The 20841-nt window shown below is 37.0% G+C and overlaps 2 protein-coding genes across 3 annotated transcripts; one reads left to right on the forward strand and one right to left on the reverse strand.

Annotated features, from left to right (window-relative positions):
- Positions 1-1942: 1942 nt before the first annotated feature.
- On the forward strand, positions 1943-9582 carry LOC119081147 (tyrosine-protein kinase Src64B). 2 transcript variants are annotated; one of them, XM_037189894.1, is made up of 7 exons: positions 1943-2482; positions 2553-2769; positions 2835-2956; positions 3028-3159; positions 3281-3752; positions 3817-4014; positions 5312-9582. In XM_037189894.1, the coding sequence occupies exons 1-7, from the start codon at positions 2278-2280 to the stop codon at positions 5562-5564; spliced, it is 1599 nt and encodes a 532-aa protein (XP_037045789.1). In that variant the 5' UTR covers positions 1943-2277; the 3' UTR covers positions 5565-9582. The 2 variants fall into 2 exon arrangements, with proteins under 2 accessions (XP_037045789.1, XP_037045790.1); XM_037189895.1 differs by having other exon boundaries at positions 1955-2482; positions 2556-2769.
- A 5342-nt stretch (positions 9583-14924) lies between these two features.
- On the reverse strand, positions 14925-20612 carry LOC119080668. The gene is made up of 3 exons (XM_037189099.1): positions 20594-20612; positions 15158-18296; positions 14925-15087 (listed from the first exon to the last, which is right to left on the reverse strand). Exons 2-3 carry the CDS (start codon positions 18279-18281, stop codon positions 14972-14974), a joined length of 3240 nt encoding a protein of 1079 aa, XP_037044994.1. The 5' UTR covers positions 18282-18296; positions 20594-20612; the 3' UTR covers positions 14925-14971.
- Between the last annotated feature and the right edge of the window lie 229 nt (positions 20613-20841).

Genomic DNA, 20841 nt, shown 5'->3' on the forward strand with positions numbered 1-20841 from the left:
AGAATACGCAAGAATGGCAGATGAAAACGCTAAAAGTTATTTTCGATTCGATGGAACTAATTACAATGACTGGAAATATCGAATGGACATTATCCTGGAAGAAAAAGGACTAATGGAATACGTGGAATTTGATTTGAATGACATCATTTTCGAAGCACCAATGCTTGAAGGACCGAAACATGCCAAGAAAGAGAAGAAATGCAAATCGCTTATGGTCAAACATATTACTGACAGCCAGCTGGAGCACGTTAAAGATAAAATAATGGCGAAAGATATGTACGACGGACTTCGAGCAATGTTTGAACGTAAAAGTATAGCCAGCCAGCTACAGCTCAGAAAGAAATTGATAACAATGAGGTACGATGATAGTCGAAACATCGCTGGTCACATTTTAGAATTCGATAAAACGGTTCGGCAACTAAAGTCTATCGGAGCCAAAATGGAAGAAGTAGACATAATATGTCACCTGCTGCTGACACTTCCAAAATCATATGAAGCATTAGTCACAGCTTTGGAAACTATGCAACCAGAAACGCTAAGCTTGGAATTTGTTAAGTCACGGTTGCTCGATGAAAATGATAAGCGTTTTGATGCAAATGGGAAGTATAATCGGTTCGACAATAACGTTGCAATGATTACAAAATCAAACGAATATCGATGTCACAACTGTGGAAGAATTGGACATAAACGATCGGATTGTCGCATTAAAGACAATGATGGACGATCGGAATATCAACGACCTGGTGTAGGGTCGGAATATCAACGACCTGGTGTAGGGTCGGAATATCAACGATCTGGTGAAAGATCGGAATATCCACGATCGGAATGGCGCTATGGAAATCATGGTACACGATCGGAAAATGCACGACCGGAATGCCACTATGGAAGTAATAGTACACGGTCGGAAAGTTATTACGATGGAAACTGGATGAAGTCGGTAAAAGACGATAGAGCTGATCTGTAAATAGTTTTCGGTGACATTCAAGAGATGTATGGAATACTTGAATTTATACAATTAAGAGGGGGTGTTGAATTTAGTTGTGTGTTCAGATACTTGTATAAATCAAGTAGTCTTTCGTTATGATTTAGTATGCTTTGGGTTGAATAGTTTTTCTCACTTCTCATCAAATTATTGTCTGGAAAAGATCGTTTTTCAATAAATATCTCCACTTGTAAACTTGGAAGTTTTTCATACGAATAGAATCGGAATTAGAAAAACCAACAGTAGTATCATTACAAACCGACTTAACATTTTTATTCTGAGCCTGGTAACGTAAGGCAGAATAATCCATTGCAACATTTTAAGACCAAATTAGTTTTTCTCACAAAACCGTATCTTGCTCGTAAATCGTGTTCGAACTCAATTAACTCAAAGGTGTGATTTCAAGACAATCAAATTATAAACGGAAAATAATAAGCAGTAATCATTCAATCCCCAATATTATTGTTTAGACCTGCTTTTAATCCCTGATGGAATTACATTTTGTCAATTTCTGGCGAAGATTAAAAATCTAATCCCGAAAGGATTACTTTTTGAAAGTAATCCCCTCGGACCTAAAAATTCTAATCCCATATTTTTGTCTGTGTAACATCAAAAATCGAAAAATGTAAATTGCTTACAATTTCCTCAGCAGATAGTTATTCTAAATTAATATGAAACTGATCATTGAATGATATGAACATACTGGTGGACCTAGAACAAGAAAACGAACTTGGATAAACTCCAGAATCAAGACATATTTACTATATTATTACAGTCTTAGAGTACTCTAAGATTACAGTACACAGAAATTATCGCTCGGCCCCAAGATCATATTAGCAATTTTTTCAGTTCGTGAATTTGTTTTTGAAATTAGCACCACGAATCTTGTACATGCATACGAAAACAATGTCAATCTGGTACATTTTATAGATATTATTGGACAACCCTTCATATTATTTTGTGTCTATGTGTTAAATCGAAAATGGTGAATGGAAAAAATGGTTGTCGTCGGTCTTTGTTCTGATTTTTTTTCATCAAAATCATTAAACTTTAATTAAATTGAGAGAAGAACGAAGTGAAATGAAATGTTTATAAACATTTGTGTAAAAAACTGTCAAAAAATTATTGTTTGAGTGCGCAAAATAGACCGTTTTATCGTCGAAACAATTTACTTGTTTTGTTTATGTGGTGGTGGATAGTACACAGAGAGTGCAGTAGAAAAAGTGTATATTGATGACAAAAAAATATTCAATTAAATTTTGCATGAGATAAAATCGAAATTCAAAAGTGCGAAGATGGGAAACAAATGCTGCAGCAAGAGACAGGATCAGGGTGTAAGCATAGCGGGTTCTGGTGGCTATAAAAAGAATGATTCCGGTTATCCACCGTCTGGATCAAAACAAAACGGCTCGCTGGACAGATATACACCCGATCCGAATCAAAAGCAGCTGAAACCAAATAAACCAGGCGTAGACATAATACGACCGCGAACCAATCCTCGTAAGTCAATTTAACGCTTTCCGATAAAATTTCGTGGGTTTAATTACGGTAAATTTATTGCAATACAAAGTAGGTTTGCCAGGTCATATGGGACGTAGAGTTGTTGTTGCTCTCTATAATTATGCTGCAAGAGAAGACACTGACGTCAGTTTTGTGAAAGGCGATCGAATGGAGGTGCTCGATGACACAGAATCGGATTGGTGGCGTGTCGTCCATATGACCACCAGACAGGAAGGTTTGATTCCATGGAATTTTGTTGCTGAAGAGAAAAGTGTCAATAGCGAAGAGTAAGTGATATCATCGCTAAAACGGTTTGATCAGTTAAAAATGTCTTTTGTCTGCCAATTTACAGTTGGTACTTCGAGAGTGTTTCCAGAAAAGAAGCCGACAAACTATTGTTGGCCGATGAGAATCCACGAGGAACATTTTTAGTCCGTCCATCTGAACATAATCCTAATGGATACTCGCTGTCAGGTGACCTATATAATCAAAAGTGGTCTTTCTTGAGCACCTATCTAACGAGCCTATCAATCATTTCGTTACAGTGAAAGACTGGGAAGATGGTCGCGGTTATCATGTGAAACATTACAAAATCAAACCGTTAGACAACGGTGGCTACTACATTGCGACGAATCAGACGTTCCCGTCACTTCCTGCACTTGTTCTAGCATATAGCAGTAAGTTCTGTTCTGATAATTTTGAGTAAATTCCGACTTCATCTCGTGTTGGCTAAATCTGACCAGCTAACCGTCAGCACTCGTGAATGGCTTCAAATAATTTTCAAAAATCCATTTCCAGAAAATGCACTCGGATTATGTCACATATTGTCGCGAGCCTGTCCAAAACCACAACCGCAGATGTGGGATCTCGGACCCGAACTCCGAGACAAATGGGAAATTCCCCGAGCGGAAATTCAACTAATACGTAAATTGGGCCGTGGCAATTTCGGTGAAGTCTACTACGGCAAATGGCGAAATAGTATAGACGTTGCCGTTAAAACGCTACGCGAAGGCACAATGTCGACGCAAGCATTCCTTCAAGAAGCTGCCATTATGAAAAAATTCCGTCACAATCGCCTCGTTGCACTGTACGCTGTGTGCTCGCACGAGGAACCCATTTACATCGTACAAGAATACATGTCGAAGGGAAGTTTGCTGGACTTTTTGCGAGAAGGAGCCGGAAAATATTTACAATTCGAAGACTTGATTTACATTGCGGCACAAATTGCATCGGGAATGGAATATTTAGAATCCAAGCAATTAATACACAGGTAACCTTTGACCTATTCTTGACCATTGTTGTGTTGCTAAATACGGTTGCTGTTCGTGTAACAGGGATTTGGCCGCTCGAAATGTCTTGATTGGCGAAAATAATATTGCAAAAATTTGCGACTTTGGTTTGGCACGTGTCATAGCAGACGATGAGTATTGTCCCAAGCAAGGATCTAGATTCCCGGTAAAATGGACTGCTCCCGAAGCCATCATTTATGGAAAGTTCTCAATCAAGTCTGATGTTTGGTCGTATGGAATTTTGTAAGTAGACAAAAGCTTTTTGAAATACCGACGATGACTCTTATATAATGACTCTCTTACCGAATTTGGTTGACCCATGGGAAGTGTAGGGAGTGATTGATCTGCTTTTCCGTTATGTCATACTACACTCGGTAAATAATTTGATATTTCGTATCACGATGAGAACACTTACTCATTTTGATACGAAATATCTAATTCGTTCCGTGTTACAGTAATGTACTACTTACATTTCGAAGTTGATCAATTAGAATTTTTCTGTTCGTCCATTCATACAGTCAGAGGCAGTGTTTCAGCATGAAATTGCTTCAGGTATTTTTCAGCTGATCCAAACAATCAAAGCTGTGTACCTTATACGGTTTTATCACTACCACGGGAGTGCGTGTAGCAGCTGCGACCGTATAAACAGTTTTGTTTGTATGCGTGGATCGGATCAACTGAAAAACAGCTGAAGCAAGTTCCTGCTGAAATTTCGCTGCCTGTGACTGTACGTTGCCACATTTTCGAAATATTTTAAATTCATTGTCCCAATTGTGCCAATTCTTGAAAAATCGTTTCCATCTTGGCTTTCCTTCGTTCGGTATGGCATGGGTAGAAAGCTTAAATTCATAGATCTCTGAATTTCTTGGTTCTATCTGTTCCAAATGGTAAATTCAGCTAGAACAAAAAGTGAACCTATCGAAAATGAAAGGACTGCACTAGGTTGATAATTTATCCGTCTGTAACGAGGAACCCTTCGAAAACGAATATTATGAATGACGTTGGGTTAAATTACTATTTATTTTTTTGAGAAGCGGAGTGGAGCGAAAAGAAATAATTAAGTCGAAAGTCCACAGAAGAAACAATTAAATTCGAAGAACAGTGACGAACAACCTGTTAGTCCTACCATGTGATTTCAATTATTAGAAAACTATAATCTTTCCGAAACGGCCCATTTAGAAATTTAGTAGTATTGATAATAGATTTCAGGCGCCACGGACGGGCCTTTTGAAAAATAAATAAAATTTTGGTCTTGCCATTTCGGGCGCCAGTCTTCGAGTTTTTTTTTCGGTCCCAAAGTGTCCATATGGATATGGAAAGAGACTTGAGTTCAATGCCATTAATGTGACGTAACTGCTATTTCGTCCAATAGGGACACTAGAACAGGGGTGTCCAATATTGACGTTGAAATCGGGGTAATGTCGTCTTTTATGATGTGAAGGGAGATCTTAACAATATAACTGACCATATGAATGAGTCGAAAGCAAAATCGTATTTGAAGCATGAACCATAAGAGTAACAAAATTCTCATTTGTTTCAGATTAATGGAACTGTTCACCTATGGACAAGTGCCGTATCCAGGTATGCATAGCCGTGAAGTGATAGAACAAATCGAACGAGGCTATCGTATGCCGAAGCCCACATCTCATCCAGTGCCGGATGTCGTTTATCTGCTGATGCTACAGTGCTGGGATGGTGTTCCAGAGAAACGACCAACTTTCGAATATCTGAACCATTACTTCGAAGGATATACGGTCACGTCGGAAGTCCCATATCGGGAGGTACAGGATTAAACAGACAAAAACACCAAAGTAAGTTAAATTTGACAAAACAGAGAATAAGAAGAAAAAGTTGGATTTCCTTTTAATGAGATAAATCACGTACGGTTAAACAATCAAGATAAAAGAAGATAAAGAAAAGAAAAACGTTTTATTAGTTCCTGACATACAATTTAGCATTTTGTACTTAAATAAGAAGAAAAAGAAGCATATAGAAATGGTAGCTATTGTTGATGGATGATGAACATAAAAAAATGACTAATGTATGCGAACCATACAAACTAGATATTTATACAGTAAAAGAAAATACACAGAACACACTTTCACACAAAAATCACTAGCAATTTTTTCTTGAAGAAAGCGTAGCTAAAAAAGACATTTTTCGAATCTAAGCAACTATCAAGACCGCTACGTTATGCGGCAACGTTTTTTTTTGCCTTATCTCCCATTAACACAACTCGGTAAATATTCAAGTAATAATATGAATTATGAAGGGACCGAAAAAAAAAACATTCGCAGGCTTCCCACATTCACCTATTGTTTCTATCAAGTTGATTGATGTTCGGTCTTGTTGGAAGTCTTATTGATTTGCCAATTCTACCTCTCCTAATGCGTAGAACACAAGCATTTTGAATTTTTATTCCATATTGCAAGAACAAATCGCAATCGTATTTATTTAACGAGCTTAATTCGACTATTCATACCAGCACGGCTAAAAGAATTATTATCTCTTAGAAAGTATTCCTCCGAACCTCGTAAGGTGAAAATAGAGACTTCGGTAAACTTTTGGTAACCTCAGTAATATCTTTCAGTTGAGTCATTGTCGAGAGGTATCATACCACTACCACACTGGTCCAAATAAAATTAGTTTCACTGGCAATTTTTCGGGTAATTTTTCAGTAAATTTCGCCAATACACTTTGAACCAATGCTACAGGATATCTCAACACAATGAGACTCTAACGAAATATACTGTGTTACCATTAGCTATAGTGTGTTAATCTACATTCTCTGAGCTACAGATACTATTTACAGAAAATTTATCAAAATCACATCCACATTAAAATTGCTCGTTCGGCATGTGGTTTCTATGGAGGGCTTTTGATGGGTTTTGAAATTAAGCTTCTCTATGTTGCACACATTGCAATGTCAAATATGTGGCCAAATGTCTTTATTTGTGCTAGATGGAGTCAGTCCTTTTTACTGAGTAAGCTGCATAACCTTCCAAGTTTAAAAAAACTTGAATTTGTCAACAATGTGTGGCAATGTGTGAAAACAAAAATCAAAACCCACTCAAAACTGGTGGCTATCCCCTTGTCCATAGACAATACGTGTACAACTTCTTTATGGAGAAGAAGTATTTGTAAAAGTTAGCAATGAATTTTTGAGTGGAAAGCCTGCAATTTTAAATGGGTCACCGTATTACCCAATCCAAGAGTTCCGCCCATTTGTTTTTCTCTTACCATAGTAAAGATATTCATGTTCGGTTGGCTCTTTGATTTCAAATGGAACTCCACTATTTTCTTTCAAATATACAAAAAAGATTTGTCTTAAAAAGTGATTTTCCTTCTTATAATCCATCACCACGCGTATCTTACATACGAAAACGTTTTACTTTAGTTAGTTGAGTTTTCCCAATTTTTCTCTTTTGTTTTTAGTTATAATCGTTATTTCTAACTATATTTGAATATTTAAATAATCTCTAAACGAATGATTTTTTTTAATTTAATAATAAACATAAGTAAATGAATAAACAAGATGAATTGATGAAAAGCAAAACCAAAGCATAATTTATTCACGAAATTAAACTTTAAAGGAGAAATGAAAGCGAAAATTTTATTGCATCACTTTAATGATGGCAACAGGTCAAGTTCGGGTCTTATTAAATAAGTTAAATTTAGTCTTGCGTAAGGACGCGACTGTAATAAGCATTCATATCTTTGATCAGTTGCACAACTTCGACTGCCTTTATCTCTCTGTCAGTTGAATAATTATAAAGAGAGCGAAATACGGTCAAAGTTGTTAACTGGTCAAAGTTATGAATGGTTGTAAGGTGATGGTAGGGATTTTTCAAGTTGCCTACGTTCCTTCTACTGTAAAGACTCTACCCATCCAAAAGACTATTTACTAAGACCTGAAAAGTGACTTGTTTCCAGCCTGGTTAATGATCTCATATGGGACACATAGATCTGATGAAAGCATCACAAAAAACATTTTTTATATATTCGCTTGAACGACTTCTGACTGAAAATTGTTGCACATCCATTATTATAAACAATTTACTATTCTTTTAAGTGTAAACGTTATAGTTGTAGTAAAATTAGCAGTGAAAATGGTCAAATGACCAAACTGTTACAAGATATACACAGAACTATATCGGTTCATCAACTTTCGTTGCTGTAATTGTATTCGAATTAAGTTTTAAAATTTAAAAAAATGCGCAGATTTTCGATAAACGGTACGTTGAAAACATAGACTAGCGCACGGTCGAACACTTGACGGACGTACAACCTATTTTCTTGATATCATTTTCGGTTTACAACTATTCTTAGACTGTCACACACTCATCCAAGTCTTCTTAGTATAAAAAGCATAAAATTGATAAGCAGTTGTAATCAATCAGAAGCGCAACAAACGGGATACGAATGTTTTAAAAGGATCTTTCCGGAATCTCTTTATCGATTGAGATAATGGGATCGAATTTACTTTTGCATATTACAATCAATCAATCAGACAAAGAAAAGAAGCAAATTTATTTTAATTTATATTTATGTTGATTGGTTAGTATACTTTACTACCGGTAGATTGTTGAATGGAATCACACAATAAAATACCAAAATCTAATTCGAATGATACAAAAATCAAATTTTTCATTCTCTAAATATTGTAAGTTGTAGTTAGTAATGTGAGTTTTTTATGTAAACGTTTTAGATCACAAAATTTAAAGATGATTAACGAAAAATCATTTTATTGAAAATTTCATGTTTTAAGATAAAAAAGAGAAATGAATTTATTTTGAGCGAAAGTTATTCATTTCACCTGTACAAAAACAATAGATGGATCAATGTAGCATAATGGTCTCAAAAGAATAATTCCTTTCACTTCACACTGACAAAGACAAATGCAATTAATAATTTTTAGATGAAATATTAGCCGCAAGCTATGTCGTCTATTTTGATATGGAGACCGCACACAAAAGCTTATGACTAGTGGGATTAGTTGTAAGTGAAGCTGAATACCTTGCTCCTTTAATCAATTTCACAATTTCTGTTGATAGCTGACCAACGTGCTGAAGAGTTCTTTTCTGAAAATTGGAATTACCTAAAATTCTTGAAGAATACTTCGAAAATTGCAAGAATTGTCAACAGTTTTAATTCTCGAAAATAGAGGTCCTGGCATATACATAACATATCTACAGCATGATTTCTCGGGAATTTGTTGCTTTTTTGAAAATTGAATTTCAAAGACGCATAAAATTTTAGAAAATGCAATCTTGTCGCGATATAACAGCGGTCAGGAGTTTAATTTTTTCATTGCTGTCGATAACAGATGATTAGCCGTTTCTGAAAACTTAACTTAAATGTGAGTTCACTAAAGATTCTCTCCGAGTATTTTCCATTTTTTAAAAGACTTCCAAAGGATTTTATTTTCCTCTAAATGTACGAAGGACTCTTGATGTTTATATGCGATTGAAAGACTAATTGTGTTAGTAATGACTCAAAACTTTGTTTGGATTGAAATTTCCTTTCGTTTATTTTCGAACACAGGTAAGAAGCGATATCAAATGCCATTAACAGGTCTCAGAACAGTGCTATAGAATCCAGTTTATAGTCTCCAAATAAATAAACATTCTAAACTTCAATCAATAACATTTACAACTTTGACTTTTACACACAAAAAAACATTAGTTTAAAATAGTCACTAACACACGGAACACAACTAACTTATTAAGCATTTTAGCGAAGCGATTTAATGAGCTATATTCCAATGCAAACACTGAAAATAAAAATTGAAAGTCTGATAAAAAATAATAACAAAAACAAACAAAATTCCATTTTCATTTGCAGTTGCATTGTTTCACATAATAAAGCAAAATTTAAGAAATAAAAAGTAAACAAAATTAACAGAAAAAAAATTAAAATTAAAACGAAAAACTGAAAAAAGACAAATGTACCACACATTTTATATTCGAAAAAAATATTTTTTATTTGTAGATTTTATGAAATTTTTATATATTCTTATGTCTTAACTTACATTTAAGGATATTTTGTATATATAAATCGATTACTGATATAAATGAAATATAAAAAATAAATGTATACAAGAAACAATTGAATTGACCGCTACGCTGTCTTTCATGTTTTTACAATGCAGGCGAGAAAATGGTCATTTTCTCACTTCAGTTGAAACTTCGGGAGTCGTGAGGAGCTGTGAAAGACGTAGCTAAGATCTGGCCAAAAACAACACCCTCGAAATGAAATTTCCATCTTTTTTTTTCTAGGTTAACAAACTCTTAAAGAAAATTGAGAAATGACAATTTTACCATTGCTATGGTTTAAGTGTTTTCTCTATTGAATAATGTTGTCAATCAACATTGAAAAACAGGGAAAGTAAAGAAAAATCAGTTAGAAATATTTCACTAAATTTTACCAGATTAAGCGAATATTTTAGTTCAATTTGATGAAATTTAATGAAATACTTCTCAATAACTCTGTCGTCGTACACTGTGGGGTTGTACAAAACTTCAATAGAGTGGCGACACCACCTCTGATTTTTCTTCATGTTCTTATTGAGGGACTCGAGTACTATAAGGAACCACACTTATTTTGCAGATCCATCCTGCCGTTTCGGAGATCCGGCACACATCCGGCCGTGCGGGACCGACGAGTCAATTTTAATACAGATTGTTATCCCAACGGATAGAGGGACTAATTCTAAGCTAATTAGTGTTAAAATGGCTACCCTCGACAACCTGACCACGTAGCCACAGCCCGCTAAAGTCGAAATGTCGACATTTTTAAATCGTGATATGTCCAAGATGAAGAAAATCTTTGAATGACGATATTGGTAGAGGATTCCATGCTCTATTAAACGCCCAGAATGAATTTTACAAAATTTGCCTGAATTCTACAATATTTGAAAAATTGTATTTTCACCATCCTCGGTGAAACTTGGACTCCACTGTAATACACAGGCTGACCCTGTGTGCAACAAAACAGTAATGCCTGATCAGCCTGCAGTCTAAGCTTTACAACGATACCAGACTTGCTATACCAGCCTTACAACGAGTATATATTACGACATTTTCTTTGCAGCAACGTCATTGTATGACGAAATTTTCAATTTATCATCTATCTTCAAGTGCTCGTTCCTTTAGGATAAGTGGAATTGTTATTCAGTCTTCATAAATAAGTGGTTTAAGTTATTTGAAGCAATTCTTACATTAATTACGTGTATCTGGAGTCGGTTAAAGCTGATTTCCACATATTTTTGGGGTCCTCTAACGGCTAGCGAAATCAGTGGTAGTTTAACAGATGTACAGGTTTAGTCATATGTTCAGCTCATCCCTTAGTCCATTTTAGAAGTTAGAGGCTAACCGTGTAACTGTAAGTCTGATTTCAAAAATGTCTGTTGACGTTTTTTAATCAGATATTGAGTCATGCCAATTTACTGTCCTAATATGCGCAATATGCCGAGAAAAAATTGCATACGGTTCGGATTTGAAGATTATATATCGCACACATTTTAGAAAATTAGTATAACCATCTGTACATCTCAGTCAGCCTTAATTGATGAAGTTCCTTATTTCAGGAAACGATTCAAGAACCTTCTGAATTTCAAATAATTTGAACGAGATCTTGCTTTGCGTATGCGTTCGCTTCTTTTTCTATTTATTTTGACATTCAACTGTCATATTTTCCGGTTGTTTTGCTTGTTGAATTTTGTATATTAGATCTCGGTTGTTTAAATTCATCAGTGAAAAGTTCTTTCCGAAACAATGTTACAACCAGCACCACTCCTTCTTCAACACATACGAACTTATGTTAAAAAAACGCGCAAATTGCTGGGTGTTTACGACCGACTGCCATGCGAACTATTCCGTATCAATGGGGGAGTTAATGTAATTCTTCGAGATTTTGAAACACAACGATCAAAAGGTCGTTCAGCGTTCGACGTTGTTTTGGATAGCAATGGCCTGGTGCAACCTTCAGTAGGTAATCATTTTTTGGGACCAAATGGAATGTCACTGCGTCCGAACGGGCCATTTCTTCAAGAAATCATCCGAACGTTTCGAAATGACAATACGGTAATCTACAGACTACCGAAGGGTTTAGAAATAAGAAGTCGTCAACTCAAATTGCTGTGGGAACATACTGATCATCATTCGTTGCAAACAACCGTACCCATCGAAATTGATGTGCTAAATGAGAAACTGACCGCATTGTGTTTAGAGGCAGCAGAAAAAATGACTAAAGAGGAATTCGAGAAACGATATCCGTTTGACGATTGCATTTGATGACGACAGTTCCGTAGATAGCGATGAACATGATTGAGTTTCGTCAATTTTTGTAAATAAATAAATGAAACGTAATAGACTAACGACTTATCATTTAGGTACAACATGTACTCACTGATCCTAACGTTGTCTTTACTGCCTTCAATAAAAAAATTAAATCCTTTGTGAATTTCAAAAGTCTCGGCAAAACGGCTTTGCAAGCGGTACTTTATAAAGTAAGTAACGTAAAGGAACATGACAATTTCACCTACACTTACCCAAATACCCTAGCGTCACATAATGCTATTCTAAGACAAATTTTGAGGGATCAAAAACATCAATTGTTCCTGACATTGTGTACCAAAAAAGATTAGAATCTCACATGGTTTAGGTATACTCTGCATTAAGCTCTACGTTTTAAGACCTAGACCAACGCACGTCATGCAAAAGTATACATAGTCAGCAGCCAAATAGTACTATTTTATATGACTTTTTACAGTGTTTTACAGTTGTGTGACACACTGTCAAATTTCAGTACCACCAACACACTTCAAGCAAGAGTGGTACTCTAAATAGAGTACTAAAACTGGACAGTGTATCTTACAAACGTAAAACAATGTAAAAACATTTTCTTGTAAAATAGAATACTTTCTGCAGCTGACCAATATGATCACTCATGCTTGACGTGCGATGGTACCACTCATGCTTGCCTAGGATAATTGTTATTCAAAGCATTTTTATACGATTGCGTGCTGCGTTGCAACTATATCAATGTATAACAGTGTAATTAAACGTGTTCTCTTCTTGAATACAGTGGCTGCAAATGAAAGTTCCACATTTTCATTAATTGTCTATTCGTGCGCTATGTACACCACCATTGTATGATAGATTACAATATATGATATTTTAATTATGCTGCAACATGACAGCCTCCAAAGAACGAACCGTACAATTAATAAACAACACAACCAGCAATTTTCCAAAAACAATAGAAAAAGAAATAAATACTTGATGCATAATGCACATTTCATAGTTTTGAATGAAAAACGGAAAATTCAAGTTCAAAATTGAAGATTTTTTAGTGTTTTGACAAAACATCAGTTAGCTTTCAGTCGTCCACTTTGAATGTGAATAGAATAGAATGAGGATATTTACTGCCGCTTGAAGAAGAAGTGTAGGTCGTTCAAAGGTCAGTATCGAATTCTATATCCTTTTGACTATAGAAAATATTTGAAGAACAAGCTCATTAAGCTCCGTTCAATTTAATATTCATCAAGAGAGCTCTAGTATCAATTAATTAAATCATTCAAAAATTAACCGCTTCTGCCTGGCTTATTGAAATCTGCTGTATTTTTAATCTTTTACTTCATTAGTTTAAACATTCATTTTGATAGGCTGCGATCATTACTTACATAAATCGTCTTATTTGTTCATTATTTTTGTTGAAATTTTTGTGTGATTTTTGTTCTTCTCTAAATCTCAAATTACTTATAAAAATGTAAAAAATAATTTTTCCATAAAATTTAATGATACAGTCAAAGGCAGTCAATTTTCAGCATAAATTTGCTTCAGCTGTTTTTCAGCTGATCCACACATACAATCAAAACGGTTTATACTTGTTTATACGGTTGAAGCTGCTACACGCACGCGCATGATAGTGGTAAAACCGTATAAAGACGTAAAACGATGCTGATTGTTTGTATGGATCAGCTGAAAAACAGCTGAAGCTAATTTATGCTGAAAATTGACTGCCTTCGACTGTAGGAGGTCCTCCATATGTTTTTATTATTAGCAGAAAGTGTAAACCATGCAACAGACAAACGAACACAATTCCTACTTCTCCGAAGTCAATTTCAAAAAATTCGTAGCAATATTTGGTGCACTGTTTCTCTTCGGAATTCTGCTGGGCTGTGTTTCTTCACTATATTTTAATACGGCAAATCCAAACGTACCCCATTGGTTTGCGATAGAGGAAATTGGTCTACCAGGTTCTAAAGTTCGTGAACTCTACGTGAAATCACCCGATCCAATTGAATTCAGAATATATCTGTTTCATGTAACAAATAAAGTCGAGGTTATTAATGGATCTAAGCCAATGCTACAAGAAATCGGTCCGTATGTCTTCGAGTGAGTTAGATAATGTAATCTGAAAAATCTGTTAATAATTGACTGCACTTGTTTCTAGAGAGTGGATGGAAAAATTCAATATAACTGATAACGATGCAGACGATACTTTAACATTTAAAATGAAAAAAACATTCATTTTCCGACCAGATTTATCTAAAGAGTTGACTGGAAATGAAAATATAACAATGGTTCATCCGCTAATAATGGTATGTAATCTGTGTAAATGTACTTTGATTAGAGTGAGATAAAACCCTAAATATCTGAAAAGTTCACTACTCAAAAGCGTGAAGTAAAAAAGTGCGACGCTTAACCCGAAGTTTTTGAGTACAGGCCCGGACTGGGCATATATGGCGACTTTTCCTGCTTTTCACAAGAGCGCCTTTCAGTAGCGAGCCCGGCCCTGTTTGAGTATTAGTACATTACTTACCAATACGACAAATGATTTAAATGGTTCTTATTGTGTGAAATTGACATTGCATTGGATCAAATGTATGTCGGTAAAAACACAAGAAGTGCCATTTCCATCATTACCGGTCGGTAAACACACAAAAAGTGCTATTTCCACTTGTGACGCAATTTTTTTTTTAATTTTCTTTCTAAAATAGTTTGAGTCAATTGTTTGTTGATAACACTTTTGCGTTGAGGCGCAGAATGCGTCACCCTCAGCGATATCAGTTATTTTGTAAGTAGAAACAGGGACTTGCGTCACACTTTTACTCTTTAGGGTTTTTTGGCGGATTTTGATTTCATGAAAATTTAAATTCTTTTTTGTTGCGACAGATTTTTGAGTAACAGAATGATTAAGTGGCGGTACAAATTAGTTTGTGTTTCAACAGCTTCCAGTCGTTGTTCTGACACTCCTTGGAACAGTACCAAACGCGCTTGCAACGAGCACAAGTTTTATGATTGTTGTCAACTGCAATAAAATGAGTGAAAAATTGAATAATTAGTACTGCCTGTGTGTTAGAAGGAGGGGATAAATTCACCTGTGAAACAGAAGCGACACTTTTTGGATTGAGCTGTCGAATAATTGATAATCGAACGTGGATCATCGATTCGGATTCCCGGCTTCATGTCTAACGCACCCATTCGCATGTACGGATTCAGAATGCTGAAACTGGAACCGAATCCCAATTTTTCCGTGATCTGATCAGCACTCCACATATCGGTAGCATTGTACACAAAACAGCGTTGATAGTCATAATGTTCGTCAGCTAAAATCAGTTTCACCGAGCTGCCAACAGCAATATCGTCAACGCATGTCACCTGCAAAACGAAACCTTCGTAGATGTGATCGTTCGTCGGATCCATTTCTCTGAACGTGATCGACTTCAGGCCAACCAAACTAGCTGGTGATCGTTGCTGTTTGTGTGCCTTTGTGGTGGTCAAAACAGGGTTTTTAATGCTCGCAATGGCCGCAATGTAATTCCGATGCGGAACAGTGAGCTGTACGCGACACGGACTGCTCAATTGGATCGCCGTTGGTTTCGTTGCGTTGACTCGATCGTCAACATTTGAACTGGTATGGGCTGTCGATCGACGATTCGAACTTTTCATCCCAGACTTCATTCGTAGCAAATTGGTTACTACTTTCTTCGAATTCGATTCGTACGGAAGGAAACACGACAGTTGCTCCTTTTCTGCACGCAGACCGAGGTCGTAATATTTTCGACATACCGCGATATCGTCCAACGCATACGTTGCCAAGACATAGTAACATTCTGGTAATTTACGATGATCACAGGGTGCAACTTCTATGAAACTTTTGTACGCTTCGACACCCCGATGCGATTGATCTTTAGGTAACGATAAGCGCGAATGAACGGCTCGGTTATACCGCAGATGAATGCAATCGGGAAACAGCTTCAGCGATTGATTCGCTTTGCGCAGTCCTTCGTCGTATCGGCTAAGAAAACCGAGAATACATTGTTGTATGTCATGGAAGTAAGATTCGTTCGGGAATCGTTGCATGGAAACATTGGCAAATTCCAGCATTTCTTCCATCGCCTCAACTCTAAACGAAATGTAACAGACGCGCAGATCTAATTCAAAGTCACTGGGCGGTTGCGCAGCTGCCACTTGTTTCAACTGTTGTTCAATGTAGCGTTGCAGTGCATCTTTCTCCTCCGGTACCCATATGGGCACAATGTACTCTATGCGATACGATTCTGCGAAGTGATGAATCATTTTTAAGTTTGTCACCTGGTTCTGCGCTCCGAATTTCGTTTTAAACAAGTCCGTTCCTTTAATGAAGTGGTCGAAGGACCTAAGCAGATTATTGGCGGTAATCGAACCATTCTGCGCCCGTCGAAGAAGTTCCGGAAAGTCTGGCCGACGACTGAATCCGCTTCTCGAAGGCGACTGTTTATTGTTGCCGTACGATATCAACGCCAGTTCATCGATGGCACTCTTTGCTTCGTAAAAATCATCTTTGTGTTCCGGTTCGACGTTCTTTGTTTTGGAGTGAATTTCCGCCCGCTGCGACGCCGTGACACTTCCATTTTTCAGTGCACACTGCCACCAATGATTCGCTTGTTTAAAATCTAGCACCTTCATGAAATGACGTTCTAATGTCTCCATTGCAAGTACATTTCCACCAGCGGCCGCACTCTTCCAATATTGTACTGCACGTTCAATGTTTGCCTTCACACCTCTACCTTCGGCGTACATCCAGCCAAGATTGTGGGCGGCAGCGCTGCAACCGTTCTCCGAACTTTTCTCATACCATTTCACCGCTTCCACCGGATTCGGATCGACTCCAACACCGTCCTGATAGCACAGTCCGAGCGAATGCTGAGCTTCTGCGACGCCGATGTTTGTCATTGTGTCGGCGATTTTCGGAGGCAGTGCTGCAGCGCGGTGAAACAGTCTCAGCGCTTCAGGAATGCTTTTCTTCACTCCGTTTCCATGCTTCGTCAGGATGGCAAGATTGTAAATCGCTTCTGCGTTTTCAGTCGCTGCAGCTTTGGCGAACAGCCGAGCAGCTTCTTCGTAACTTTTCGGCACATTATCCATACCAGTTAAATATCTGTGAGCGAGAAAAACATCCGCAGCTGCAATAAGGAACGGATCTCCTGACTTTCTGGCCAATTTCATTTGTTGCTGCAACGCATCGCCCGTCGTATTGCGAGCTCCCGTACGTTTTGATATCTTTAGGAGTTGCTCGTCGAGACTCGACGGCATTTTCTGTGGGTCTAAGTGTTCGCTTCGTTCCATAACGGCCAACTCGTCACGACAACCGTCTCGGGCTTCACGCACCTGCGATTGCGCTGGATCAAGACTGAGCGCTTTATTGTAGGCAATGATTGCCTTGTCATACTTTTTCTTTGCTTCGTACACCGATCCCAATCGGTAATACGATTTCCACCATGTCGGACGATAATTGATTGCTGCTTTCGCATCATCGCCCGCCTGCCGGATGTTGTCCTTCGACAATTTTAGGTAAGTAGATGATCGGTTTGAGTACAAAATCGCCAGCACGTCTTCAGACAGGTCCGGTAAATCGATAGCCTCTGTGTATAAATCAATGGATTGGCTATAGTCTTGTCTGCGGAACGCTGCATTCGCTTCCATTTTGAGTTGATTTGCGCGAGAAACGTTTTCGGCACTTACTGCCTTCGTATTTGTCAAGCTAATCCCATCGAAACTTTTAGCAACGTAAAACTCGTTCAATTTACTCGCCGGAAATCCGAAAAATATCAGCGCATCGCCTAACTTGCGCCACAACGATGCGAATTCGTCGACATCCACTTCTTGTGTGGGATGATGGGCTAACTTGTTACGCACCTCAATAATGTTCTTTATATTCTTGTTTTCGACATTGTTAACGTCGATCGCTTGAATCAGTTGGCATAGCGTCGTTGCATCAAACTTATTGATGTCACCATCCTCGAAAACTTTTCTCTGTAATTTGCCAGACTTCTTGAACACATCACTACCGAAACCGTTCATCAATTCATTTCTACGATCCGGCACATGAGCCCACTGTTGTTTGGTTTTCAGTTCCCAGCGTTCACAAAATATGGCGCGCAAAACGATACACGTTTGCTTCATCAGCATTTGCAATTTGATGTAATTTTTCAGGCTCGTTTCGTTCGTCGGTGCGGACATGGTACAGCTGGTTTTCTAAACGAAATGAAAAGAACAAATTTTATGTTTCGCAGCAGGGAATGTAGTCAAACGTTGGCTGAAAAATCAACTGAAAAGTAAATTTTTTCAATTTCTATTTTTAAGGTACTACACAGCTATAGACTGTTAACGTGGGCAATTGAAAATAAAAAAAAAGTGAAACAAAATATCCGTCGTCAGTCTGTCACGGTTTCTTTGTGTTGTTCTTAAGATTAAACTAAAAAATTGATTGGTAAAAACAAAATTCTTGAAAAGTTGGATTACGGAAAACACGAAACCAGGGCCAATTTTTGGAAATTTTTTTGACAAAAATTTCCAAAAACTGCGAACGTCCAAAAACCGATTTTTTCAATCATTTCGAACTGTTTCGGCAACTTCTGAGCTCAGCCTTGTGTTTTAGCCGGCTCTCAATGATTTTGTTTGATTATTGACGCTCTCATCTTATTAATTTATCATGCTCGACTTCATTTGAAAGCTGATAGTGTCAAGAATCAAACAAAATAATTGAGAGTCAGCTAAAACGCAAGGCTGAGTTCAGGAGTTGGCAAAACAGTTCGAAATGATTAATTTACAAAAGATATCAAAATAATTAAACCAGATAATGTGGTATTTATTTCTGCGTCTCAAAGGTTGGTGTCGAATAGCATCAGCTGTGTTGCCTAGCTAATCGACACCAGTGTCAATTAGCATCTACTGTGTTACGTGGCTAATCGACACCAGATGCAAATAGCATGCACTGTGTTGTCTGGTTATTCGTCACCGGTGTCAAATAGCATGCAATAGCATGCACTGTGTTGCTTGGCTATTCGCATCCGGTGTCGAACAGCCACACAACATGCATGCAACGGTGTCGAATTGCATCGGCCTAGACAGAAACTGCCACTGCAGCATTTTTGCAGTGTAATCAAATATTCATTTGAAAATGTAGTATCTTACATACTTACTCTTAATTATTTCCACTGTCCACTTGAAAAAGGTATTGCAGGCAATATCCCAAACATTTACAGCGTAAATTTGTAAGTTCAAAAATAGTCTGCTTTCTATTTTAAAATTTTTCTACAATTTGTTCAATAATAGGAGAGTGGGAGGTGGGTGACTTGAGGTTAATGGTGTATTGGCTTCTCCTAGAGTTCAATAAATGCGTCAATAAACTATCCTATGATAATCTCGCAAATTCAATGACACAGCTCGCATATTTCATCAGTTATATGTAAAAAAGTATTTCAATGAAATTTTCCGGCGGTGGAAAACTGAGCTTATCTCCAAGTCTATGACACATTATTTAATTTTTTTTCGTCAAATTAGCGAAGAAGTCATTGAAGAACCATATTGCAGAAGGAAGTATGCACAAAAACTTTTTTAACTTATTCACCACCCTTTATATTTGAGATTTCATAGATTTTCATGGAAAACTCGGAAAATTGTTGTGGAAAATGGAAAATTGAAAAGCGTTTGGTCATATAAAAAAAGTAGCCCCATATCGACAGTCTAGCATTGACAGGCGCTTCACAATAATTCATTGAAGGGACCCTTACACTAAAATCTTTGGTGAGGGGTGTTGGGGTGTGGGGTGGGGTTTTTTGAGGGGTGTTAATCTTTTTGGACTCAGGCTACCAATATTAATCACTGGTCCAAAGCTCACCATTCTACTATAAAGTGAACTATTTTTATGACTTTTGTTCTACAAGGACCTCTACTAGATGGAAAAATTCGGTTTTTGGACGTTCGCAGTTTTAGGAAATTTTTGGAAATTTTGGTAAAAATTTCCAAAAATAGGCCCTGCACGAAATCGCACTTAAATTCAAATGTTCGGCTCACCACTACGATAACAACGATTTACTTTCAGTATATTGATTCACACTTCCAACAACAACAACAACGAAAATCTATAAACCGTGTGATTCCCCGGGACGACGTGTAGGTTTGTTCCAATGTCGTACAAATTGTCAAATTTCTGTAAAATTTGATCCAAATGGACATAGCCTCATCAACATTTGCATAATATTTAATGAAAAATCGTGCATGTCCATTTGGATCAAAGTCGTCGTTGTTCGGTTGTTAAGCTTCGTGTTTACAGTTATTTGGAACAAACCTGTAGAATATATTATGTTTGGATTGGATGCGTGGCGTATTAAAGTTTTCATTACATTTTAATTTATGACACTGCGAATCACTGCTGAATCACCGATAATAATAATACAAATCCAAAAGTATCGATAACTGTTATGTTAGGTATTTGTAAACTCTCAGTCAGTTCATACAAAGGCGAAAAACGAAAATAATGAAATACACACAACGGTTTGCTTATCAAACCAACGAGCTCAACACAAGGAATGCAATTTTCAGATAAACCAGATAAACTGACAGAGCGAACTCCCCATAATTTTTTTGTTACTATTTACTCACCACATATGACAAACGTTTTGAATTCTTGGCAGCAGTCGACTTTCAAATTGGTCTTAACTATTTTTTTAGACTTTTACGAAATGTCTGTAAAGAGATTGAATTTGAATCTCATTTTTAAATAATTAAGAATTTCACG

Source organism: Bradysia coprophila, unplaced genomic scaffold (assembly GCF_014529535.1).
Source record: "Bradysia coprophila strain Holo2 unplaced genomic scaffold, BU_Bcop_v1 contig_350, whole genome shotgun sequence".
Lineage (NCBI taxonomy): Eukaryota > Metazoa > Arthropoda > Insecta > Diptera > Sciaridae > Bradysia > Bradysia coprophila.

Coding starts and splice junctions, on each gene's coding strand:
- LOC119081147 (XM_037189894.1), top strand. CDS start 2,278: ATGGGAAACAAATGCTGCAGCAAGAGACAGGATCAGGGTGTAAGCATA. Junction 2,770..2,834: donor AAAAGTGTCAATAGCGAAGA/GTAAGTGATATC, acceptor GCCAATTTACAG/TTGGTACTTCGAGAGTGTTT. Junction 2,957..3,027: donor TAATGGATACTCGCTGTCAG/GTGACCTATATA, acceptor ATTTCGTTACAG/TGAAAGACTGGGAAGATGGT.
- LOC119080668 (XM_037189099.1), bottom strand. CDS start 18,281: ATGTCCGCACCGACGAACGAAACGAGCCTGAAAAATTACATCAAATTG. Junction 15,088..15,157: donor GTGTCGCTTCTGTTTCACAG/GTGAATTTATCC, acceptor ATTTTATTGCAG/TTGACAACAATCATAAAACT.